The sequence below is a fragment of the Vipera berus genome, assembly GCF_964194415.1.
Source record: "Vipera berus genome assembly, chromosome: 1".
Lineage (NCBI taxonomy): Eukaryota > Metazoa > Chordata > Lepidosauria > Squamata > Viperidae > Vipera > Vipera berus.
Window position 1 is genome coordinate 145,734,065 of NC_138202.1, and position 26,864 is coordinate 145,760,928.

Sequence of the window (26,864 nt, forward strand, 5' to 3'; positions counted from 1 at the left end):
GGGTGGGGGATTAGGTGTGTTCTGATTGGGTGGGAGTGTGTTTTGAATGGTGGGTGTGTTCTGATTGGGTGGGGGTGTGTTTTGAGTGGATGGGCTGGTCTCAGCTGCCAGCCTTAGACCTGAGCTGGTGAGTTGTGCTGCTTTTGTTCGGCTTCGTGTTTGTGGTGGTGCCATGTTTTTATAGTGGGTGTCAGTTTGATTATTGTGTGGTTTGGAGGGGTTTAAAGTGGCTGATGTTGCAGCTGTAGTTAGGTTTCTGTTTTGTGGTTGTGCGTCATTATCATTGTGGGTTCGGATTTGCTTTTTGAATGGTTGTGTGGTGGTAATGTCATGTGATGTTATCATGAGTTTGGGTCTGGTATCATTCTTGGTGGTTGGGACTCCTCTGTCAATCAAGGCGGGTTTCCAAATGGCTGGTAGGCGAGAGGTATCTCGTTTGTTCATGCTGTGGGGGCGTTTTTCTATCTCAATGGTTTCTCTGATTATTCTGTTGTTAAAATGTTCGATTTTGGCGATAGTTTTGGTTTTTTTAAAATCAATTTCATGTCCCGTGGCTTCAAAGTGTTGGACCAGGGATGAAGTTTGTTCTCCCTTTCTGAGTGAGTTTTTGTGCTCTTCAATGCATGCACTTATTCTTCTGTTGGTCTGTCCGATGTATGTGGTGGGGCAGGTGGTGCATGGGATTTCTTATACTCCTTGGTTTTCTAACCCAATTATGTCTTTGGGTTTTCTTAGGATGGTGGATATTTTTCTGTCTGTGTAGAATGCTGTTTTGATGTTGTGTTTTTGGAGGATCTTGCTGATTCTGTCTGTGGTCCCTTTTAAGTATGGGAGGAGGGCTTTGCCATTTTCTTGTTCTCTGTCTTGGGTTTTTGTGGGTGTCTCTCTTCAGATTAAGTTGGTAATCGTGTTTCTTTGGAATCCATTGGCTGTTAGTACATTAGTGAGAGTGTGTAGTTCGGATTTTTGGTGTTGTTCGTCAGCTAGGTGTTTTGTTCTGGAGATGAGTGTCTTGGCTACGGAGTTGATCTGTGCTGGGTGGTGGTGTGAGAGTGCGTTCAGATAGCGGTTTGTGTGTGTGTTTTTTTATGGTAGATAGTGTGTCCTAGGGAGCCGTTGGATTTCTTGTAGACTAAGACATCAAGGAAAGGAAGTTGATTGTTAGCTTCTGTTTCCATGGTGAATTGTATTTTGGGGTGTAGGCTATTGAGGTGTGTGAGGAAGTCATCCAGTTTTTCTTTGCCGTGTGGCCAGATTACGAAGGTGTCATCTACGTATTTGAGCCAGAGTTTGGGTTTGTGGTTGGATTTTTCTAGAGCGAGGGTTTCAAAGTGTTCCATGTAGAGGTTTGCGATGACAGGTGAAAGGGGTGATCCCATGGGTGCTCCTTCCATTTGTTTGTATCTTTGTCCATTGTACTGTAGATGAAGTATGTGTTGGATAGGCAGTGGTTGGTCAGATCTAGGATGTGTTTTGGGGGGTTGTATTTATTTCGGATAGCTGTCAAGGCTTCTTTGATTGGCACTTGGGTGAAGAGGGATACGACATCGAAGCTCACAAGTAGGTCACAGGGCTGTAAGTTTAGTTTACTTATGATCTCTATGAATTGGAATGAGTTTTGTACGTGTGAGGTGATGGAATTTGCGTAAGGCTGTAGTTGTTTGGCAAGAATGGCTGTACATACCGGCATGTCAGGAAATTCAGATTATTCCATCTCTCAATATTGGGGGCGAGTCATTACCCCCCGTAGATAAGGCTCGCAATCTGGGTGTCCTCTTAGATTCACAGCTCTCCTTAGAAGATCATATAGGAGCTGTGACTAGAGGGGCCTTCGCCCAGGTTCGTCTGGTGCACCAGTTGCGACCCTATCTGGACCTGGATGCCTTACGTACAGTCACCCATGCACTTGTGACCTCTCGTCTAGACTACTGCAACGCTCTTTACATGGGGCTACCCTTGAGAACCACTCGGAAGCTCCAGCTGGTACAGAGTGCAGCTGCACGAGTTCTTTTGGGGGTCTCCCAATACTCCCATATTACACCTCTGCTCCGTGAGCTGCACTGGCTTCCAGTTGCCTTCCGAGTGAAATTCTAGGTGCTGGTGATGACATACAAAGCCCTACATGGCGTGGGTCCGGATTACCTACGGGAGCACCTACTGCCGGGGTCAACGTCCCTCTGTCCTGTACGTTCCCACAGAGAGGGCCTCCTCAGGGTATCACCGGTCAGAGAATGTCGGCTGGTGACCCCCAGGGGGAGAGCATTCTCGGTGGGTGCACCAATCCTTTGGAACCGCTTACCAGCTGAACTCCGGATGGCCCCCGACCTTCGCTCCTTCCGGCGTGATCTAAAAACTTATCTATTCGAACAAGCTGGCCTGGCCTGATGGATTTGGGTTTTAAATTATTTATCTAATGTATTCTTATTTTATTGCCCTTTACACCGCCCTGAGTCCCCCAGGAGAAGGGCAGTATATAAATCAAATAAATAAATAAATAAATAAATAAATAAATAAATAAATAAATAAATAAGGCTAGATTTTGTAGAGGTGAGCCTATGGAGCTGACTATGGGTCTGAGTGGGGTTCCTTCTTTGTGTATCTTGGGCAGACCATAGAGCTTACGACATCTGGATGATTTTTCTCTGGGAATGATTGTTTGCTGGATCTCTTCACTGATGGGGGTGGCTTTTATTTTGGATTTTGTGGTTTTTTTCCAGGTAGGTGGTGGGATCTGTCTTGAGGAGTTTGTATGTGGAGTCTCGGAGTAGGTTGGATAATTTGGTATGGTAGTCAGATGAGTTCATTACCACTGTGGCATTGCCTTTGTCTGCTGGCAGAATGATTATGTTGGTGTCTTTTTTTAGGTTAAGTAGTGCTGTCTGTTCCTCTTTGGGTAAGTTGCTTTTGGGTGGTTTGCTGGTGCAGAGGATGTTGGTAACTTCGAGTCTGATTTTGTTGGCGTCGTCAGGGTTAATTTTGGTCAGGCTGGATTCGACTCCGCATATAATGGTTTCCGTGGGAATGTGTTTGGGAGCGACTGCAAAATTAAATCCTTTAGACAGGACGTTGGTTTCGGGTTTGGTGAGAATCCTATCCGAGATGTTGTGCACAGTTTGTTTCATGTGTTGCTGTGAGAGAGGAGGGGTCTCAAAAGCAGCACAACTCACCAGCTCAGGTCTAAGGCTGGCAGCTGAGACCAGCCCATCCACTCAAAACACACCAACACAGTGCTAGGCTTCATTAACAGAGGGATAGAATCAAGATCAAGTGAAGTACTAATACCACTTTACAATGCTTTGGTAAGGCCACATCTGGAATACTGCATCTAGTTTTGGTCACCACAATGTAAAAAAGATGTCGAGACTCTAGAAAGGGTACAGAGAAGAGCAACAAAGATGATTGGGGGACTGGAGGCTAAAACATATAGGGAACGGTTGCTGGAATTGGGTATGTGTAGTTTAACAAAGAGAAGGGTGAGGGTTGACATGATAGCAGTGTTCCAATATCTCAGGGGCTGCCACAAAGAAGAGGGAGTCCAGCTATTCTCCAAAGCCCCTGAAGGCAGGACAAGAAGCAACAGATGGAAACTAGTCAAGGAGAGAAGCAACCTAGAACTAAGGAGAAACTTCCTGACAGTTAGAACAACTAACCAGTGGAACAACCTGCCTCCAGAAGTGGTGAATGCTCCAACACTGGAAGTTTTTAAGAAGAGACTGGACAGCCATTTGCCTGAAATGTTATAGGGTTTCCTGCCTGAGCAGGAGGTTGGACTAGATGACCTCCCAGGTCCCTTCCAACTTCTTCTTCTTCTTCTTCTTCTTCTTCTTCTTCTTCTTCTTCTTCTTCTTCTTCTTCTTCTTCTTCTTCTTCTTCTTCTTCTTCTTCTTCTTCTTCTTCTTCTTCTTCTTATTATTATTATTATTATTATTATTATTATTATTATTATTATTATTATTATTATTATTATTATTGTATAGGTTTATTAGGAAGTAATATATTTATTAGGTAGTAATATTTTACTAAGCAACATCAGTAATATTTTCTGATACTTTCATTTTGTCTATAAGTCTTAAGTTTCAAAAAACTGAGTAGGAGGAGTGTGTTGCATTGTGATAGTTCTATTTCAGTTCATATTCTTTCTGTTCCTAAAAAAATTGCAGCATAGGTTAATATACAATAATTTTAAAATGTGCATAATCATTTTTTATTATTAAAATAACAAAGCTCAAAAATAAAAATCCTTACAAATTACACAAATTAAGATAAAACTGGACAGTATAAATGCAAACACTAAAATACTGAAGAAAGCTCAGAACACTAAAAAGCTTACTTAATTGCTAATATGATAAGTATGTAAAATGCCAGAATGCAGAATACTGAATTCTAGACAGATTATTAAAATGTATCTAGCGTGGACATAGCATAAGTGCTGAAGAAGGAGGAGAGAGTTCTTCTTGAAATAGATTGTAAATTTAATTCGTTGACCTTTACGTCCATATCTAATTTAGCATATTGTTCCCTGAGTAGATCTAAATAATTGTTATCTAATTTATAGTTTGCCAATTTCTTAGGCAAAGGTGAGTGTACCAGCATATCAAAGGCACCATTATCAACATTCAATACTGAGAAGTTTCTGATTGGATTTTCAGTCTGGGGCTGTTTTTTTTGTTAAACACATATCGGTCCCAATTCATATAATTAGCAACCAGTGAATTTAACCCATTGTCCAAACTTGGATATTCTAAGATTTAATTCAACGAGTCTATAATATAAAGTATGCAGTTGACCCTTTCCCTCGGAGTCTGTGCTATTATGAATTTGCTTCAAAATTCATAATGGCACATTATGAACTTACAAGGAAGAGTAAGCTTCCTTGTAAGTAGAACTATAGAGTAACATAAAAGTGAACTGTTTCTTAAACTTAAATGTGGAACTCTTTTCTTAATTTCTGCAACTTCATAGGGCCCTGAAGAATATTAGACCCTTATCCAATCAATTATCAGGCTGGGACAAGGTACTGAGAGAGCTTTGGTTGTGTTTATCTTGCAGAACTGGAATGGAAGAAGAGCAGTTATCCAGTTCTTCCAATGGCTTTCCCTAAATCAACCATGTATTCTTCTGGACCACCTGCAGGCATTAGGAGTGAGGGTCCAATACAGATAGCCTGATTGTAGGTCTCATCAGCTAACATTGTTTAATGGATAGAACTATACAGGATGAGCAAAAAGACAGATGTTCCCTCATATAACAGGCTTATGTCATGGAGAATTTTATAAGTAGTGATAAGCACCATGGATTTCACCCATAAGCCTATTGGTAGGCAGCCCTGCTCACAAAGTAGAGGGGTTTACATGCTATGGAATGCCAATAGTTACCTGTGCTTGCAGACAGTACACTCCAAGGCTGATGAAGTTGTCTGCAATCTATGACAGCTTATCTGACTTTGTTGTTATTGTTGATGCTTTGGTTGCAAAAGATCACCTATGACTCCACAATGTGGAATGTCTTCAAAAAGAGGATTAGGAAGTTAGAACACATAGATTGTAATCCACGATCCACAAAAAATATACTGTAAAAGAGAAACTTGAGGGGGGGGGGAAATCACTATTTTCTTGATTCCCAATTTTTTAGCTTTGTTTGCATTATACAAAATCTGTATGATTTTAATTTACTTTTACAACAACCATCATTCTACATGGGACTGTCCTTGAAGAGTAACCAGAAGCTTCAATTGGTTCAGAATGCAGCAGCTTTTAACAGCTTTGCACAAGCCTAAACTTGTGTGACCTCTTTTGCGGGAACTTCACTGGCTGCCAATTTGCTTCTGGGTACAATTCATCGTGCTGGTTGTTATCTTTAAAACCCTACATACACTGCATTCAGAAAGTATTCAGGCCCTCTTCACTTTTCTCAATTTTGTCATCCTGTGGCCTGATTCTACAGTTGTTGAAATTCATTTTTCTCTCTCATTAATCTGCACTCAGTACCCCATAATGACAAAGTGAAAACGGAATTTTAGAAATGTCTGTAAATTTATTAAAAAAGAAAAAAAAACCTGAAATATCACATTGACATAATTATTCAGACCCTTTGCAACAACACTGGAAATTTAGCTCCAGTGCCCCCATTCCTCTTGATTGTTGCTGTTATGTTTCTACAACTTGACTGGAGTCCACCTGCGGTAAGTTAAATTGATTGGACATCATTTGGAAAGGCACACACCTCTCTATATAAGGCCTCACAGCTGACAGTGCTTACTGTAGCAGAGCAAAAGCCATGAGGTCAAAGGAACTGCTTGAAGAGTTCAGAAACAGGATTATTACGAGGCATAGTTCTGGGGAAGGCTAGGATAAAATTTTTGCTGCACTGAAGATTCCTAAAAGCACAATGGCCTCCATAATAAATGGAAGAAGTTTGGCACCACCAGGACTCTTCCAAGAGCTGGTCGCCCAGTCAAACTGAGCAATCGGGGGAGAAGGGCCTTCGTAAGAGAGGTGACCAAGAATAGGATGGTCACTCTGACTGAGCTCCAGAGATCCTGTGTGGAGATGTGACAGAGTTCCAGAAGGACGACCATCACTGTAGCCCTCCACCGATCTGGGCTTTATGGCAGAGTGGCTAGACGGAAGCCTCTCCTCAGTGCAAAATACATGGAAGCCCACTTGGAGTTTTCAACAAAGCACCTGGAGGGCCCTCAGACTGTGAGGAACAAGATTCTGACAAAACCAAGACTGAACTGTTTGGCCTCAATTCTAAACGTTATGTCTGGAGGAAACCAGGCATCGCTCATCATCTGCTCAATATCATCTCAACAGTGAAGCATGGTGGCGGCCGCATCATACTGTTGGGGTGTTTTTCAGCAGCAGGGACTGGGAGACTGGTCAGGGTTGAGGGAAAGCTGAATGGAGCAAAGTGCAGGGATATTCTCAGTGAAAACCTGTTCCACAGTGCTCAAGACCTAAACACACAGACAAGACAACACAACACAGGAGTGGCTTAGGGACAACTCTGTGAATGTCCTAGAGTGGCCCAGACAGAGCCCTGTCTTGAACCCTATTGAACATCTCTGGAGAGACCTGAAAATGGCTGTCCACCGACAGTCGCCATCCAACCTGACTGAACTTGAGAGGATTTGCAAGGAAGAATAGCAGAAAATCCCCCAATGCAGGTGCGCAAAGTTTGTCACACCATGCCCCCAAAGACTCAAGGCTGTAATTGCTTCAACAAAATAGTGAAGGGTCTGAATTCTTATGCCAATGTCATATTTCAATTTTTCACATTTTAAATCACATTTATGCAGAAATATTGATAATTCAAAAGGGTTCACAAACCTTTAAGCATCATTGTTAAGTTACAGTTTTCATCAAATATTTCAATGTTCATTTTGTTAATATATTATCAATTATAATCATATCCTTTCATGGTAGAGTTTTCATTGTTGATTATTTCCTGAATATTCCTTCCAGTAAACATATTTAAATGAAGTACTTTAGGAAACCATTCTATATGCTAAAAATAATGTGGTCATATGACTTAGTACTTTACCAGGAAAGCACAATCTACAGGTTTAATTTGCTTTCTCATTAAATTTTTGATATTTTCTTCTAGAGAAGCTCAGTCTAAATGACTTCCTCTATATTTGTGTTACTATTGCTCCTTGTGCAAAGGAAGACAATTCAATTTTATACTCTTTAATTCTTTCCGTTCTTCCTGCATGACAGCAGTTCTTTTAAATTGATTTTTATATGGTATATTTCAAAACAGAGAAATGCAGACAAGAGCAGTAAAAATGGTGTTAAAAAAGCTGATCAGGTAACATAGCTATATATATTCAGTTGTCTGTTGTTTTGATAAGCAGGTAGATAAAAATGAATTCCTTTCGTGTTCTGTTTTTATATTAGGAAAAGTATTGTATGGACAGGAGAATCCATATTCCTGGTTAATGACCTCTAAAGAAAGCATTATGGATAAAAGCTATCATGATTAAAATCAATTTAATTAGAATTTATTGGACTTTGTTTTCTACCTTATGAGGAAGACAGTGATATACATACAGCAGCATTATGGATTCAAGACATTTTGTATGGATGTGTATGTCACACACTATTGCGTCAGTGTGGAAATAGCTTATATCCACTCTAATCTGTCTAGAAAAATGGCTCTCTTGTCTCTTGATAGTACCTGAATTTTTCCTTAAGGTAAAGGTCTGTGTGCCTTTGAATATTCTATTTCATGCTAAACAGAATACCATCAAAGTTAGGTGCAAATGAATTTCTTTGACTCCAGTGAGTTGAATCATCTGGTAAATACTTATTTTCAGTGCTCGGTTCAGATCCAGGGAAACTTTAAGCAGCTTACCTACCTCTCTTTACAGCAGGGGTGTCAAACTCAATTTCATTGAGGGCCACATCAGCATTGCGGTTGCCCTCGGGGGGCCGTGTGGGTGTGGCCAGGGTGGGCGCAGCCTACTGGGTGGGCGTGGCTAGAGTGCGTATGGCCTACTGGGTGGGCATGGCCAGCTCTACGTCGTTCACGTCAAGGGTGCCAATCGGGGCCTGGGCAGGAGTGTGACAGATCTGAGGGTCTCTGACAGAAGGAGATGGGACCGGGGCAAGTGTCAAGGCATGGTCCACTGGAGGAGCCTTACTGTTCCTCTCAGGCCATGCAGGGAGAGGGGACTGGACAGTGGCATGGAGGTCAAATGCGCAGCCCAGCCCTCAAGGCTGCTGCTGTGCTTGTTCTCCTTAGCCAGGTTGCTCATGATAGGTACAAGAGCAAAGTTAAGAGGGAGGCCCATTCCCTCCCCATGTGAGGAGACCTGGCTTTGTATCCAAAGCTTCCTTAGCAATAGGATGGGAGACCCCCCAGGATATGCCAGGAGGAGGGGGCAAGAGGATGGTGAAAGGGCAGTGGGGAAGGACTAAGGCAGGACTTCCCTCAGACCCTCCCTCTCCTTCCTTCCTTCCTTCCTTCCTTCCTTCCTTCCTTCCTTCCTTCCTTCCTTCCTTCCTTCCTAAGAGTGGTGGGAAAATATTTGAGATGAGGGAGGGAGAAAAACAGGCAAGAAACGCAGCTGTGGAAGTGTCATCCTTCATGAGGAATGAAGAAATGCACCATCGCCTGGAAGTGGCCAGCACATGGCCCTCGCCTACTTCACATATCCAGCTTGGTGGGCTCTGGGGGAAGGGATGCCATGAGCAGCATGAGAGTCGATGTTACCTGCGCAATGCTGCTGAGCCCCCAGCCTCCCCAGTTTTGGCAGGCAATGGGGCACTCTCCTCACAGTGCCGAGAGGCTGAGCTGGGTGGCATGAATCTGAAGAGAAGCACAACACTGCCCAGCCCCTAGCCTGCCCGAAGTAGGCAGGGCCATGTGCTGGCCACTTCCAGGCAATGGTGCATTTCTTCATTCCTCACAAAGGGTGCTCAGGGGGCAGGGCCGACACGGCAGGGGCCGGTCCCTCGCTTTTTCCAGACAGCCTTGTGGAGTTAAGACTGAATGCGTTTCACCATAGATGGCCACCACAAAATTGTACATTGGCTCCTGCCGGCCTGGGCTGGGGCCAAGGCAGTGGGAGCCTTTCCCTCACTGTTTACAGGATGGCTTCGCAGGACACATGAAACCACTTTGCGGGCTGGATCTGGCCCCCGGGCCTTGTGTTTGACATGTCTGCTTTACAGTATGAAGGTTACAATAAATGAATAATATTTGCATTACAATAGAACAACCCCTATGAACAGCACAATAAATATACCCATAAAAGGAGAAGCTCGCCATTCATTGCAGATCTGCTCCTAAGGCACCTGGAATAGCCGCATCGTTAAGGCTTTCTGGAAACTCAAGGTGTGTACCATTTCAAAGAAGGGAGACCATCACAGGAAAGGCCCGTCATCATGGTCCCCATAGATCAGACATGTCAAACACAAGGCCCGGGGGCCAGATCCGGCCCACGAAGTGGTTTCATGCGGCCCGCGAAGCCATCCTGGAAACAGTGAGGGAACGGCCCCTGCTGCCTTGGCCCTGGCCCAGAGACGCTCCTTCTGCCAGAGACCCTCAGATCTGTCCCACTCCTGCCCAGGCCCCCATAGGCACCCTTGATGCGAACGATGTAGAGCTGGCCATGCCCACCCAGTAGGCCATACGCACTTTAGCCACGCCCACCCAGCAGGCCACGCCCACCCAGGCCACACCCACCTGGCCCCCTGAGGGCAACTGCAATGCTGATGCGGCCCTCAATGAAACTGAGTTTGACACCCCTGCCATAGATTATGTTCTATAAGGCAGGGGTCCCTGAGGAATCCCGCCCTCCCAGAACTTAAGAACTTGACAGACAGAAGACACTGGGAAAAGGAGGTCCAAGGGGCACCATTGTCTTCAGCCATGAAGCGTTTAAAGGTGACAATCAGTCCATTGACTTAAGTACCCAGAAGAAAACTGTAGACAATAGGGTTTTCCAAGTTACATAGAGAAACTGATGCCACCTTTTGGATTAGTGAAAGCTTCTGAGTGATCTTCAAAGACAGCCCCATGTGGAATGCTGTTCAGTAATCCAAATTAGGATTATTAGGAGGCTGTATCAAATGAGTCACTGTAAGCAGAGCCTGCCCATCTAAAAGAGAATATGACCGATACCCCAGGTCTGCATCTGAGGTACCTGCATCTGTTCTCACAGTGGGGTTTGCAAGTCCAAGGGCATCCCTCCCATCAGATCATCTCTCCCCTGTAGAACATCAATCTCTGAAGGACCTCACACCATAGATGCTTCCCCACTCCCACTACTAGGATGTCTTCCCCCCCTCCCCCCGTTATCATTGACTATAAGAATCCTCCAAGAAAGAAGAGAGAAGTTGCAAAACAGTATTCTCTACTCCCAGTGTTCGGAGGCAGTCCAGAAAGGTACACAATCAATGGTATCAAAAGCTGCTGAGGGATTTAGCAAGATCACAAAACTCATAGCTCTGCTGACTTAGTCTTACCAAAGGTCATCCACAAGAACTTCCACTTCAAACTCCGTGTGATTTTTGAGCCTGAAACCTGACAGAAAGAGAGCTAGATAATTTCTTTCCTCAAGGTCTTTTCACAGTTGCAAGACCATCACCTTTTCAACCAACTTCACTAAAATGGAAAGGTTGGAAATTGGATGATAGTTGTATAATACTGTCATATGGATGGCTTCTTGAGGAAGCCTCCTTCAGGGCAAGCAGAACTATACAGTTCCTACTCGCATCTACGCAGAAACCTCTTAAGAAGGTTGCCACGTTCTATTTTGCCACAGTTGCCATTGGAAGAAATTGAGCTTAAATGTGTTCCAGTTTGGTATGACAAGCTGCTGCTTTAGGGACTGATTTTCCCCCCCTAATGCCAGCTATTGCCTTAACTATTTATCTCTGTATTGTTGCTTGAGAGAAGAAAGAAAGTGTGTGTGTTCTTTTATTCTACTTCAGTCCTTTTTGGCCTCTGACAATCAGTGTATTTGGAACTGCAGAAACAGAAAAGGATAAAACAAGTAGAACTGCAAAAAATCTTTCAAAGAAAATCATTCTCTTAAGAAAAATGTAAATTTTAGAAACCCACTTTTGTCAGCCCTCCCTGGTAAACCAGACAGGAAATAAGGTCAGATGAACTAATTCTACTTTATTCTAAGGTTACATTAACAAAAATCTTGCAAGTCTGAAAGTACAAACTTCCCACCAACCCTCTGAACTGCCCAATCAATCAACCAGGGCAGGTCCTTTCTAAATTTCTTCCTCTGGCCGTCAAGTCACTCGGGGGTCCTCCCTCCCTCCCTGATTGTTTCCTTGGCAGCATCCATTCCACTTTTTCCCCCAAGGTCATTCACACATTCCATCACAAACTTATATTTGCTTGTTAGTGCGCTCATACTTTCAAAAATATTATTTCTGAAACAGCTAGCAAGTCGTTAGTTTTTTGCAACACAGTGGCACAACAGTGAGATATGGTAACTACGTCAGAAGTGTAGAATTAACAGTGGATAGAAAATTCCATTTGCTCTTCTTTTTTTTTAAAAAAAGAAGTAAACATATTGTTATTAAACCTAGTAAGGCAGCACAAGATTATTCCCAGTATGTATGCGGGGGAGAATCGGATACATAAGGCTCCGATAAAAAGCCACTTTAATTCCTACAGATATGCATTGCAAAAATGCATTCTAGCTAACTATGCTGTGTTACAGTAATTGCATTAAAATTATGCTTCAGAAAGAAATTTGTTTTTGTTCTTAAATGAAAAAAAAAACATTGATTCTGTAACTCCTGAGGAAGTGGACAAAATCTTCCAATCTGTCAACATCGCCTCCTGCTTGTTAAATCTTAGCCCTTCCTGGATTGTCAAGGTAGCCCAGGAAGTTATCAAGCAATGAGTCCATGTGGTGAGATCATCCTCTTTTGAGAGGGGAAGTGATTCCTCATGGACCCGAAGGAGGCAGTTGTATAGACTTCACCTCAATCATACAAGAATGAGCGGCTGTGACCGTGGCTGTTTGGTCCTCCTATCTAGGTCAAGGACATTTCTACAGTTGGTATTGGATGGGTTCCCTTTCTCCACTTGAGACTGGGGTGCAACTTGAGGGCCCTTCTGGACTTGCTGGTACTGGTCAAAGACTAGATAGCAGGTAGAGCCAGGAGAACCTTTATAGAAATTCATCTAGTGTGCCAATTGCAGCCTTGCTTTGATGCTGGGGGTGGACTTCAGACAATCCTGAAATCACCTCACAACTAGACTATTGCAAGTGCTCTATCTGAGGCTGACCTTGAAACCTATCTGGAAGGTACAGCTGGCTCAAAACACAGCAGCACAAGCCATAATGGGGACTTCTTGTTATGCCCATGTGTCATTGCTGCTTCATGCATTGCATTGGTTCCGTAGCTTCCAAGTGCAGTTACAAGTGCCTGTTGTTATTTATAAAGTTCTCTATGGCCTCAAACCTGGCCATCTGGGGGACTATATCTATAATGGTGTCTGCCCTCCTAGCATATTCATGCAGAGTGGTTGCACTCCAGGTCCCCTCAATTAAAGTGTGTTATCTTGTGGAACCTGGGAAATGTTGCCTTCTATGTCACTGCCCTTTTCTTCTGGAACAGTTTTTGTTAGTTGCGAAGTCGTGTCTGACCCATCGCGGCCCTATGGACAATGTTCCTCGAGGCCTTCCTGTTCTCTACCATCTTCTGAAGTCCATTTAAGCTCACGCCTACTGCTTCAGTGACTCCATCCAGCCACCTCATTCTCTGTCGTCCCCTTCTTCTCTTGCCCTCCATCTTTCCCAGCATTAGGCTCTTCTCCAGTGAGTCCTTCCTTCTCATTAGGTGGCCAAAGTATTTGAGTTTTAGCTTCAGGATCTGGCCTTCTAAAGAGCAGTCAGGGTTGATCTCCTCTAGGACTGACCGGTTTGATCGCCTTGCAGTCCAAGGGACTCGCAGGAGTCTTCTCCAGCACCATAGTTCAAAGGCTTCAATTCTTTGGCGCTCAGCCTTTCTTATGGTCCAGCTTTCAATGCCATAGATTGCAACTGGGAAGACCATAGCCTTGACTATACGCACTTTTGTTGATAGGGTGATGTCTCTGCTTTTTAGTGTGCTGTCTAGATTTGCCATGGCTTTCCTCCCAAGGAGCAAGCGTCTTTTTAATTTCTTGGCTACAGTCCCCATCTGCAGTGATCTTGGAGCCCAGGAAAATAAAATCTGTCACTACCTCCATTTCTTCCCCTTCTATTTGCCAGGAATTGAGAGGGCCAGATGCCATGATCTTGGTTTTCTTAATGTTTAGTTTCAACCCAAGTTTTGCACTCTCCTTCTTCACCCGCAACAAGAGGCTCTTTAGTTCCTCTTCACTTTCTGCCATTAGAGTGGTATCATCTGCATATCTTAGGTTGTTGATGTTTCTTCCGGCAATCTTAATTCCAACTTTTGATTCATCTAGCCCTGCCTTTCTCATGATGTGCTCTGCATATAAGTTAAATAGGCAAGGCAAAAGTATACAGCCTTGCCGGACTCCTTTCCCAATTTTGAACCAATCAGTGGTTCCGTGTCCAGTTCTCACTGTTGCTTCTTGGCCTGCATATAGGTTTCTCAAGAGACAAATAAGATGGTCTGGTATGCCCATCTCTTTAAGGACTTGCCACAGTTTGTTATGATCCACACAATCAAAGGCTTTAGCATAGTCAATGAAGCAGAAGTAGATGTTTTTCTGGAACTCTCTAGCTTTCTCCATGATCCAGCGTATGTTAGCAATTTGATCTCTAGTTCCTCTGCCTCTTCGAAATCCTGCCTGTACTTCTGGTAGTTCTCGATCCACATACTGCTGGAGTCTAGCTTGTAGAATTTTAAGCATAACTTTACTAGCATGAGAAATGAGTGCAATGGTGTGATAGTTTGAACATTCTTTGGCACTGCCTTTCTTTGGAATTGGAATGTAAACTGATCTTTTCCAATCCTGTGGCCACTGTTGAGTTTTCCAAATTTGCTGGCAAATTGAGTGTAGCACTTTTACTGCATCGTCTTTTAATATTTTGAATAGCTCAGCTGGAATACTGTCACCTCCACTAGCTTTGTTGTTGCTCAGCTTTTCTAAGGCCCATTTCACTTCACATTCCAAGATGTCTGGCTCGAGGTCAGTGACCACCTCATTGTGATTGTCAGGGACGTTAAGCTCATTCTTGTATAGTTCTTCTGTGTAATTTTGCCACCTCTTCTTAATCTCTTCTGCCTCTGTTAGGTCCCTGCCATTTTGGTCCTTTATCATGCCCATTTTTGCATGAAACGTTCCTTTCATCTCTCCAATTTTCTTGAAAAGATCTCTGGTCCTCCCTATTCTATTGTTTTCTTCTATTTCTTTGCATTGTTCATTTAAGAAGGCATTCTTATCTATTCTAGCTATTCTTTGGAATTCTGCATTTAATTGGGCATATCTTTTTTCCCCTTGCCTTTCGCTTCCCTCCTTTCCTCAGCTATTTGCAAAGCTTCCTCAGACAGCCATTTTGCTTTCTTGCATTTCTTTTTCTTTGGGATGGTTTTGGTTGCTACCTGTTGTACAATGTTGCGAACCTCTGTCCATAGTTCTTCAGGCACTCTGTCTATCAGATCTAATTCCTTAAATCTATTTGTCTCTGGAACAGTATCCTCCCACAAATACATAGTCTTGGAGTTCTGCAAGGGCTTTGAAGCCTGACTCTCTTCCTGTGGAGTCCCTGTCATGTTTTTACTGGTGTGCTTTTAGTTCAGGCTGCCATTTTTTTATTCTTTGTTTGGGTACTAAATGCCATCCAGAGTCCTGTGGAGTGAGTAACCATGGCTGCTGATTGCACAGCCAGCCAGATTGGATTTGGCATTTTTGTCCATCTATTGAGTCCTTCCCAAGGACTTGGGATAATCAGATGTTGTTTAATAATATTAAAGGTATAATTGCAGGATATAAGGCACTTACTACTATTAGAACTGCCTTTGCTTTCTTTTGCTACAGTTGTTCTATTTCTATTTGCAGGTTCTTGTATTTTGTAATTTTTTCCAGTTCTTTTTCTTCTTTTCTACTACCCCCAGGGACTGTAACATCCATTATCCAGACTTCTTTGTCTTTCTTATCAACAGTATTATTGCTATTATTGTTAACAATTATAGTAATAATATTACTATTAATAATAATTCTCATTGTAAAAGGAAAAAAATTACATTGATAAGTAGCTTATGTTGAAAACTATATTCATGTTGTTATTTTTACACTGTAAAAAGCCTGATATAGTCCACATTCCAATTTTGAACAATTCTCAGGTTGACATGGGATTGTGAAGAGAGTCGGACACAACTTAGTGACTGAACAACAACAACCAGGTTACTTTACACAGAAGATTTGAGTTGGTTTGACAATTATTTTGACCTGGAAAAGTACTTTGTATCTATTTAGGATGCTAGCTTTTAAAATATTAGTAGAAACTTACACACATTTACTATTTATTATTTTTTATAATATATTTTATTGATTTTTTAACATAGTCACCTTAATATTTGGTAAACAGTGTGTTGTCTGGGTTTACATTTAAAAAACATTCACTAACAATTGGTTTCTAGATCTATAATCCACATAATAGCTTTACTTGATTTCCTCTTTTTCCCATAATGTTCTCTTTTGCCAACCTTAAGTTAATACAATTCTTGTTGTTTTGGTAGATAACAATTGAGTATAAATTTTTTTCTAATATTTCTACAGATAATAATCATATCAATATAATATTTCTTTTCTATCTAATCATTCTGGTTGCCTCATCATACAGATCCTGTTTACAGTTCTTGTTTACATTTGTTTTTTCCACAATGTTCAAGACATTCTTACTAGTTAAGATTTTCTTAAAGTTAATTACATTTTAATATTTAAGTCTATTTTTTCTCATGTAAGCCATCCCAATACTTTTACCTTTCTTAAGAATAAATAAGACTAAAAAAAGAAAAAAGAAGAATAAGAGTAAAGAAAAATAAAACAATAGTATGCTACTTAAAATGCATGTTTCCTATAAGCTAATACATATTTATTTCCAAAAATTTTCCATTCTTTTTTACCATAATTAATATATATATATATTTAATCTTTAAATATTCCATTTAATAAATCTAGTCATCTGGTCTTTTATGTTTTATTCAAAATGTTTTATTCAAAACATTTTTAATCCATTGTAATTTTCTTAAAGTCAATCACATTTAAATATCTAAAACATTTCCTTTATATAAACCATTCCAAATCTTTTATATTACTCATATCAAGAAATAAAATAAGAAGAGAGAAGAAAAAGAGAGTACTATGTTACTTGAGGGGCTCCTCCCTCTTAAAATAAAATTCATATCTAAAATCTTTCTATTTCTTTAACCATATTCAAACAGGTGTTTCTTTTTAAAATATTCTCTCTGATAGGTCCCATCGTCTATTTTCTTAATTTTCACTTTAGCCTTTTTCTTTTGCTCAGTATCTTTCTTAATCAATATGTTCTGCTGAATCAAAGAATCTTTCCATATTCTTATAAGTGTTACTGTAGATATAAAAGGTAAGTCAAGTACAATATCTTTCTAAGAGGCATTTGCCCTTTCATGTTTGTTGAAACTCTTTTTCTTTCTTTTTTTCTCTGTTTCTCTTATTTTTTTCTCTCTCCAGTTCTAGTGGTGTTCCTGACATCTCTGCACTCCATTTTGTCCAATCTTTTTTCTTAACCTCAAGTTTGTTTTGTGGTGTCAAAGTATAAGTTGTCTTTTCCAAATCCAATATTTCTTGTGAATTCTTTTCCACTTGGGTTAAATCATACTTCTTTGTTTTGTTAGGTTCCATCTTTAAGTCTCTATCCTCAAATTTGTGTTCAGTTATCTGTTTTATCTGCTCCTTCTCTATTGTTGTTTTATGGGGGGGTGTTGTAAAGTTAAATTGGAGATGAATTGGTTTCTATTTTCAAAGTTATTTTCGATTTCTTTGTGGTTTGAAATCACTGTTGTTTGAATTAGTTGCAGCATATCATATGTCTCCTCTTGAAAAGTGTTTATTTTTTCTTGATAAGTTCTTTCTACAAGTCTGATTTTCTATGATGGCCAAGAATCAAGTTTTCTTTTCTCTGCAAATAGCTTTGGAGTCACAGCTAAGTAGATACTTATAATCCAGAAAGTTCATAAATATTTTTTTCCTAAATTTTATAAGTCTCTTTTATAAGAATGTTCTGCTATATTATTACCAAGATAGCACTTTGGCTGTGTCCCTGTCATAATCCAGAACTGGACTTGACTCAAAGGAGACTTGATTTACTATTGAATCAAGTGTGGCCTAGAAATTCCTGAAATGACATTGCTGGGCTCACATATCACACCAACCCATAGCAGGCTTTATTTAATTTATGTACTGTATTGTGCAAACAGAACAACTGTGTTTGCTATTTTCCCTTTCTGGCTGTGTATGTTTGCTTCTTGCTGTTGCCTGGTTTTTGTCATCTTCTGTTCCTTGTTTTTTTAATCATTGTGTCTGTTTATTATTCTGTATGTTTTTATTTGTGAATGTCTGGTGTCGCTAGCAGTTGGGCAGTAGAAAGAACTGGGAAATAAGCAAACTGTTTATTGTTTTGTATGTTATCTGCACTAGAATCAACAAACCATTATTAAAACAAGCTATGGTATGAAATCAACATAATTGGCCGCTATTTATGTGTTCTACCATTCAGGAGGCAGGTTTGGGCCTAAACACAAAGTTGTTCCCCAGTGAATAGCAGCTAATGCTAATGCCAACTAGAAACATTAGTAGCCTTTTTCCTTAGGACAACCTTTTTAATCTGGGTTCTGACTACTTAATCCATTCCTCGTTCAGTTCTGGCTGTGATGAAAATTGGATCCCTACACCTGTACAGTTCCTTCTTCCTTCCTTCCTTCATAAATGGGTTGATTAAGCAGTTATCTATCCATCTGCAGAGCAGGTGTCCCAGACATTGACTACATTGTTCACTTGTTTATGAATGCAAAACTGAAAAACTCTGCTCTTTGGGTTGTTTGTCTCTTGAAATAGTTAACTTGACAAGCAGTCAAGAAATTAAAAAGAATTCTTGACTCCATGCTGCTGCACGGGGTCAAGTACTCTAGTGATCAACTTAGGGAGTGCTAAACCAATCCCTCCTTTAAGTCATACAAGTAGTCCTCAACTTATGATTGGTCATTTGACAACCATTCGCAGTCACAAAGCCTCAAAACAGGTGTATGGCCAATAAAGCACCGTTGGCCAATATAAAATGTTATTGCATTTTTGGTATTTATCAACCTGTTCGCATTTATAAGCAGCCAAGTGCCCCAGAGTCAATGGGGAAGCCAGCAGGAAAGGTTGCAAGCTGAGGGAATGTTGGATGTTAGGTCTGTTATTCCAGGATACCAAGGGATTCCCCCTCTCTTCTGTGCAGGGAGTGGAAATCCTCCCATGTGTTGGAGAAACAGATCTCAGATCTGGTGAAAACTCCAGCAAAGGGCACAGACTGAGCCTTTCAGAATGTTAGCATTTTCCCTTTCCTCTGGAAGCCTCAGAACACTGGCCTTCTGTAGGCCTTCTCCCCCAACATGTGATCACTTAATGACTGCAATTGGGAAAGCCGGGATTTTGATCATTGAGCGAAATGATCATGTGGCATCTTGCTTAACAACCTCTTCACTTAACAACTGGGCTCAATTCTATTCATAAGTGGAAGACTACCTGTATAATTAAAAATGTAATTTACCTCAGATCAATCTTGTGTTCATCAACCAATACAGAAAATGCAATTTGGAAAGCCTAGCTCTTGTACATCCGTACATCTACATATGCTTGTACACATCTGGCTGACCCCTAGGTTTCAGTCAAGAGATACAGACCTTGCTAATTCTTTGCTGCCTCTTAGTGAGTGAAGGATCAAATTATCAGTAGTTGTAAAGAATAAAAGAAAATGGGTTTACAGCACCACAGGAGATAGATTGCAAGTAATAAGAGTGATGAATATTTATTTATTTATTAATCAAGTTTGCATAGCTGCCTGTCTCACCATAAGTGACTTAGGATGGCATACAACAAGTGGATAGACAAAAAATAAAAAACAGCAAATATAAGCATAAAAATAATATTAAATATTATGAAAACAGATGTACAAATGCTAGGCAAATAGAGAATAAAAATAGCTACCTCAGCAATGGAGCCTTCTAAACATATCTCTAGTTTCCTTGGTATGATAACATAACCAAGTCATGAGGGCCTTCCGGAATGTCAAAAGGGATGGGGCTAACCTAATTGGGGAGGGGGGGAAGAGGGAGAATGAAGAGGGTGCCAGAGCTGAGAAAGTATATCTCCTGGAACATGTCAAATGTAGATCTCTAGTGATGGTACCTACAGTTTGTTTTCTCTGCCAGATTTAATGGGGCAGGCTGATTTAACCAGAGAGAGGTGGCCTCTCAGATAGCTTGGAGCTATGCCATGAAGGGCCTTAAAACAACAACAGCACCTTGAATTGGACCCATAAGCAACTGGCAACCAGTGCAGCTCATGGAGCAGAGGTATAACACATTCAGTTCTAGGAGTACATATAAATGCTTGTGCCACTGCATTTTATACGAGTTGAAGCTTACAGATACTCTTCGGGGGTAGCCCCATGTAGAATGTATTGGAATAGTCCAGTCAAGCATTGACTACTAGGGCATGAGTGATTGTAAGCAAGGCTTGACAATCCAGGAGTGGATACAATTGGTGCACAAGATGAAGTTGTGCGAAGACCCTCCTAGCCACACCTGCAACCTGCTTATCAAGCAGGAATCATGAGTCTCAGAGGACCCTCAGTCTGAGTCTGTCTGGGGCAGTGCAACCCCATATATTACCAAAGGTGGCATAGTCCTGGCCCATTAGCCCCAAAATTCAAGCCATTCAGTTTTGCCAGGCTTAGCTGAAGCCCCTTGTTTCCCATCCAGACCCTCACAGTTCCAAACACCAGGATAAGATATTCACAATATCGTTTAGTTTGCCAGTGTAAAGATATATCATCAGGTATCATCAGCATATTGATGATATCTGATTACATGGCGATGGAAGAGCTTACTCAGTGGCTTCACATATATGTTAAAAAGGAGAGGAAAAAGGACCAAACTTGGAAGGATGTCATAGTCAATGGAATTGAAAGTCATCAATAGATCAAATAAGGCAAGGATGGATGCACTAGCTATATCCATCCATGCCAGAGGTCATAGAAAAGCACCACCACCAATACCATCTCCATTTCATACCTGAATCTGAATCTTGCCTGAAAGGATCTAGATAATCTATTTCCTCCAAGGCTCTCTGAAGCTGTTGTGCAACCACCTATACTACTACCTACCCCAACAAAGGGAGATAAGAGACTGGAACACAATTATCCAGAATGGTGAGATTTGGTGATGGCTTCTTGAGGATACAAGATGACTGAAAGCCACTTTAAGAGGCAAAGGAGTAACACCCTTACTCAAAGAATTAACCACCATCAGAACTCACTCACACATTGCCGTCCTCCCCCCCCCCCCCCGGGCTGCTTTAACAAGCCAGGAAGGGCATGGATCTAAAAAGCAGGAGGCCAAATTCACAATCCTTGAACGTGCCTTTTGGAGGAATCTCCATGTAGTGGAGAATATTAGGCAAACCTAGAATTTCACCTGTGGCAATTACAAATCACGGTTGTTGGAATATCCTGCATTAAAACTGTACGAATAGCAGTATAGCAGAGATCCATTCCATATGCATTGTGAGGTGCACTGTGGGGACAGCAAAATTTAGGGAGGTGTGATCTCATGCCAGCTCTGGGATAGAAAGAGACTGTAGCAAAGCAGCTTGTGGATTTGGGCTATTATTTCAGATTTATTATGTCCTCTAAATCTGAAACATCCAATGTTTTGGTTTGCATAAACCCAACTCTCCTAACTAAAGCTTGTGGTGGGATACAAGTCCCATTTGTGTAAACCCAAAATGACAGTTCATCAGACTATGTTGTATTGTGCAAATAGACTGAGAAGAAAAGAATTCCTATTTCATGAGCTATTTGATATCCCAAACAGAACAAATTTAAAATGTGCATACCTAACTTCCTTTTTTTAAAAAAAATGATAATTGTATTCAGCTGTTTATGTTCTCTTCTCAGGCTTTCATCTTGAAGTTGTATCATCATGAGAGAATCAGAAGAAGTGTCCAGGAGTACCTTGGACAATGAATGGAAGAGCACGAGAAAACAAAAAGAATGTGGCATATGAAAAGGATTGAATACCTGGAGGTATTAGTTGCCATACATCTGTAAAAATGGGAGTTAATTTCTCAAAATACAAATTAGTTTAGACAGTCAGCAAGCTTGGAGTTGTGCTATGGAACTAGGAATAAACATTTTGTCCCTTTGTTGCCAGTGACAGAAAATTGATGGATTATGATTTTCCCAAGTTGGAAATACTTGTTTTTACCTATCTAGGATATCCTTATGACTACATAAGGAATAACACATTTCATAACTGCGTTGGTTCAGAATGGGCAATTGACTTGTCAACAACAGCAACAAAAATGGTCGACTTTATGAACTGAGACAGAGCCTTCCAATGCACTTTGTACACCCTGGGAATTACTGTGCTGTATGGCCACCTCCTGAAGGCCATGATGATTTTTAGAATAAGGATATCATCTTCCTGTTGATATCTTTGAAGAATCATAAGCTTAATCAGAAAAATGAATGGAAGCAAGGAATGTGACAGTGGGGACAAGGATGGAGGGCTGCCAGCAGTACAAGTCCCAGTTGGTTGGCAACGGAGGGTGGATCAAAATGGAGTCCTGTATATTAGGTAAGTATGCAGATATGTAAATTGGCTTAAAATGCCTTCATCAGCAGAGTTTTGTGGAATAAACGTTGCTGAATTGGCAGGAAAATAATAGATGACTCTTACGCCCATAAACAGTAATCTCTACTGTCCTGAGAAAGCAATAATAAAACAAAATGTCTAAAATTAACTCTGTCCACAAACCTGCTTAGCTCACTTTTTCAAGTAGCTTCTATATTAAGAACTAATTTGTGTTTTTTTTAAAAAAAAAAGTGTGGATAAACCTGGGTGAAAATATTTTCTGCAATTTCTAAATACAGATTAAGCAGAGAAGCTGCTGATGGAACATATTTAATAACTTTGTAGAACATAAAAGTTCAAAGAAACAGCACTAACATCTTCTTACAAAAATATTTAAAATTCCAATGTATCATGAGCCTTTTAATGCAGAGATTATTAAAGAGACATTCAAAAAGCTCCACAACTAATAATTAACATTATTTAATAATTAAGTTGACTTGTGGGGAATAAATTGTATTTGTTCGAGGGCATGAAAAACAAAAAAAGCCCCCATTAAAAATCTGTTGTTAATATATCACTTAAAAGTAACGTTTGTATTTTCTCATAGGTTTAAATGTCTGAAACTTTACATCTATTATCTGCCATAAATGTGCTTAAGAAACAAATAGGGCATATAATCATGTACAAGCCGAGTGATGTGTTGGGAATCACTGAATACCACACTGTGGAAAACTGACATAATGAAAGAGGCTGACAAGTCATATACATCAATGTGTGGATGGTGAATGTCCTCAGTGTAACAATTTTTCTATCCATTAAGTTAAGAAACATTTTAACACCCGTATTTGAACCATCCTACAATCCTGCTTGGTTTTGGATATTTGCAAAAAAATAATAATTCAGTTCCTTAAATTGGATAGTCTATATTGCCTCTAAATGGGTAAATTTTACATTTTTGAATGTCGTGAACTGTATGCTCAAAGTAAAACATTTATCAAATCTGAAAAGTGGTCAATTTAAGATGGCTACTTGTCCTGATCCAGCAGGGTTTCTTAGTTGGAACCATGTTTGTCTTCCAAGAATATTATATAAACATATTATACTCAAATTTCATAATACTGAAAATACATTGAGAAATACATTGACAGTATTGTAGAATTAAAGTTTCTTTCTGGTTCAGATTTGACCAGTTTCTTTACATGCAGAATGATCAGGAGCTTCTCTTGTCTCTCAACGGGACATCTGCTGTGATGTCCCGTTGCCTGGAGGCGGTTCGGGTCTGGATGGGGAGGAACAGACTTCAACTCAACCCTGACAAGACTGAGTGGCTGTGCATTCCGGCATCCCGGGACATTCAAAATGTTCCATCTCTTTCTGTGGGGGGTGAGCTCTTACCCCCCGTGGATAGGGCTCGCAACTTGGGAGTCCTCCTAGATTCACGGCTTACCCTGGAAGATCATGTGGTGGCCGTGACTAGGGGGGCTTTCGCCCAGGTTCGCCTGGTGCGCCAGTTGCGGCCCTATCTGGACCGGGATGCCCTGTGCACGGTCACTCATGCGCTCGTGACCTCTCGCCTTGACTACTGTAATGCTCTACATGGGGCTTCCCTTGAAGACCACTCGGAGGCTCCAACTGGTACAGAATGCGGCCGCGAGAGTTGTCTTGGGAGTTTCCCGGTACTCCCATGTTACACCTTTGCTCCGCGAGCTGCATTGGTTACCAGTTGTCTTCCGGGTGAGGTTCAAGGTCTTGGTTATGATCTTTAAGTCCCTACATGGCATGGGTCCGGGTTACCTCGGGGACCACCTGCTGCCGGCGTCAACTCCCCTCCGCCCTGTGCGTTCCCACAGAGAGGGCCTCCTCAGGGTGCCTCCGGTCAGGGAATGCCGACTGGCGGCCCCCAGGGGGAGAGCCTTCTCTGTGGGTGCCCCGGCTTTGTGGAACCAACTGCCGGTGGAGCTCCGGATGGCATCAGACCTCCGAACTTTCCGTCGTGGCCTGAAGACCCATTTATTTGAATTAGCTGGTCTGGCCTGACGGGGGATTTGGGTTTTAAATTGTTGTTTTAGAATAGTATTATTGTTTTTAACTGGGCACTGATTTAATCTTTTTTTAACTTTTGTATTGTATTGTATTGTTATTTATATATGCCCTGTGAACCGCCCTGAGTCCCTAGGGAGAAGGGCGGTATACAAATTAAATAAAACGTAAACGTAAACGTAAACGTATCCATGTTGGAAGGGACTTGTCTTCATGTGCTACTTGTAGCAGGGAAGTTTCATCTGGGAGAAGAGATTGATACATGAGTTTAGGCCTGTGTAAAATTCCTCATTTCCACATGATTGCTGTATTTTGATGTAACATGTGGCCCACAAGTTCTCCAAACTATTGGCTTAGAAATGCAGAAAGAAAAAGTCTGGGAGTTAAACTCAGGAATGTAGACTTCTATTCATGTTTTGATTTTTACATATTGCCGTGGGCAATCTTCTGTGTTTATATATGGCTTTATTCTTCTCTGCAATGGAATAAATAAATGGGATTAAAAAAAAGATTAATCTTGTGTATGAACCATCTGCTGATTAAGTCAATTTCTAAATGTTGCTAAATGTCTGGAAAACTCAGGCTTACAACCATGTGTATGCATATCTAGAAAATGTTATCAGAATAGTGAGCTATATGTTTCAGGAAAGGGAAATTATTTAAAGTTTCAGGAGAAATAAGGCAACAAAAGCCTATAAACAATAGGTTTATTTTTACAAAATCAAACTTGTATCTATCTAAACCATTATTGAGACCAAATATATTTTTCTTCTTGCATTCAAAAACAGACATGCTGTTTATAAGATATCTTTTAAAAAGCAAAAAAGAGAGGTATATATGAAAAATGACTTAATAAAATAACATTGTAAAATCCATTAAAATACTGAATGCTAAGCTGAACCAAAATATTCAAATAGCGTTTTTTTATATGTTTGATTTATTCGTTCAATGTGAACATTGATTTGATAATTTTATTGCAAGACTTTTTTATTTAGCATTCTGTCTTAATTTTTCATTGTGCATCTTAATATATGAGTTTTTAAACTAACACAGCTAACCCAAACTAATAAAGAATAAAGGAAGGAAGGAAGGAAGGAAGGAAGGAAGGAAGGAAGGAAGGAAGGAAGGAAGGAAGGAAGGAAGGAAGGAAGAGAAAGAAAGAAAGAGAAAGAAAAGAAAAGAAAAGAAAGAAAGAATAAAAATAAGTTTCCAGTTTCCTTTGCAGCAAATACAAGTCTGGTTACGATGTTTTTTCTTACTATATGATGCAATGGAAAGCTTGCATGCCTTGATGATCAGGGTGAAGTAGCCTTTTTTGACTGGCAGTGGTGGTTCGAGGGCTGAAGTTAGGGCCTAGGCCTCAACTTCAGGCTCAGCCTCAGCATTGCCACCTAGTGCTATTGTTCAGTATTGTCTGGATAGAGGGGAGATAGAGTTTCTCTTTTGCTTGGGATGGGCGGAGATATGACACAGCAACAAAGTCAAGTACAGAGAGTCCTTAACTTACAACAGTTCGCTTAGTGATCATTCAAAGTTCCAACAGCACTGAAAAAAGTGACCACTTTTCACACTTATCAACATTGCAGCATCCCCATGATCACATGACTTACATTTGGATGCTTGACAACTGACTCACTACATTAAGGGCTAAATTAAGTCCAGACTTTTTACCTCTAGACTATGCCATTAGAGAAAATAGATTCATTCTTGGTAAAAAGCCGTAGTTTTCAGAACTAAAAAACAGCTTGGTTTGTAGAAGTTATACAGTAATTCCAGAGTTGATATTTTGTGACTCAGGAGTTTTTGGGTTTATCTACACTGTCAGCTTCTCCTTTGCTCGTAAAGGCCATCCACCATTTTTAGAAGATAGGAACAGACAAGATCACCCTGTATTCATTCCCCTTTACCCCCAAGTGCTTTCAAAGCAGTGATTGCCTGTTGGCCCAAGAGCTACTGTTCAATTTAGCTGCCACATTTTACTTTACTGTCTTCTAGACCATCTCCTGCACTTTTATTGGCTATTTTAGCAGAAACGGGAACACTCCCCTCTTCATATTCCTCACTAAAGGTTCCTGTAGTGCCTTCTTACTAAAGTACAGATAGTCCTTGACTTACAACAACTCATTTAGTGACCGTTCAAAGTTGCAACTGCACTGAAAAAAGTGACTTAATACTGTTTTTCACATTTATGACTGTTGCAGCATTTCCATTCCCATGATCAAAATTCATACATTTGGCAACTGACTCATATTTATGAGGGTCACAATGTCCAGGGGATCATGCGATCACTTTTTGCAACCTTCTGACAGAAAAAGTCAATGCAGAAACCAGATTCACTTAACAAGCTTGTTACTAAGTTAACAAACTGCTATGATTCACTTAACAATTGTTGCAAGAAAAGTTATAAATGTGGTAAAACTCACTTAAAAATGTCTCATTTAGCAACATAAATTTTGGGCTCAGTTGTAGTCCTAAACTGAGGACTACCTGTAAGACATTTTCCAAATT

General features: G+C 40.8%; 1 protein-coding gene across 1 annotated transcript in view; it reads left to right on the forward strand.

Moving 5' to 3' along the window:
* MBD5 (methyl-CpG binding domain protein 5) overlaps positions 1-26,864 on the forward strand; it is a 152,053-nt gene that overhangs the window by 75,811 nt on the left and 49,378 nt on the right. The window contains exon 3 of the mRNA XM_081312585.1: positions 21,638-22,319. Within this exon, the coding sequence (XP_081168711.1) occupies positions 22,207-22,319 (113 nt within the window). The 5' untranslated portion in view covers positions 21,638-22,206. The remainder of the gene's footprint in view (positions 1-21,637; positions 22,320-26,864) is intronic.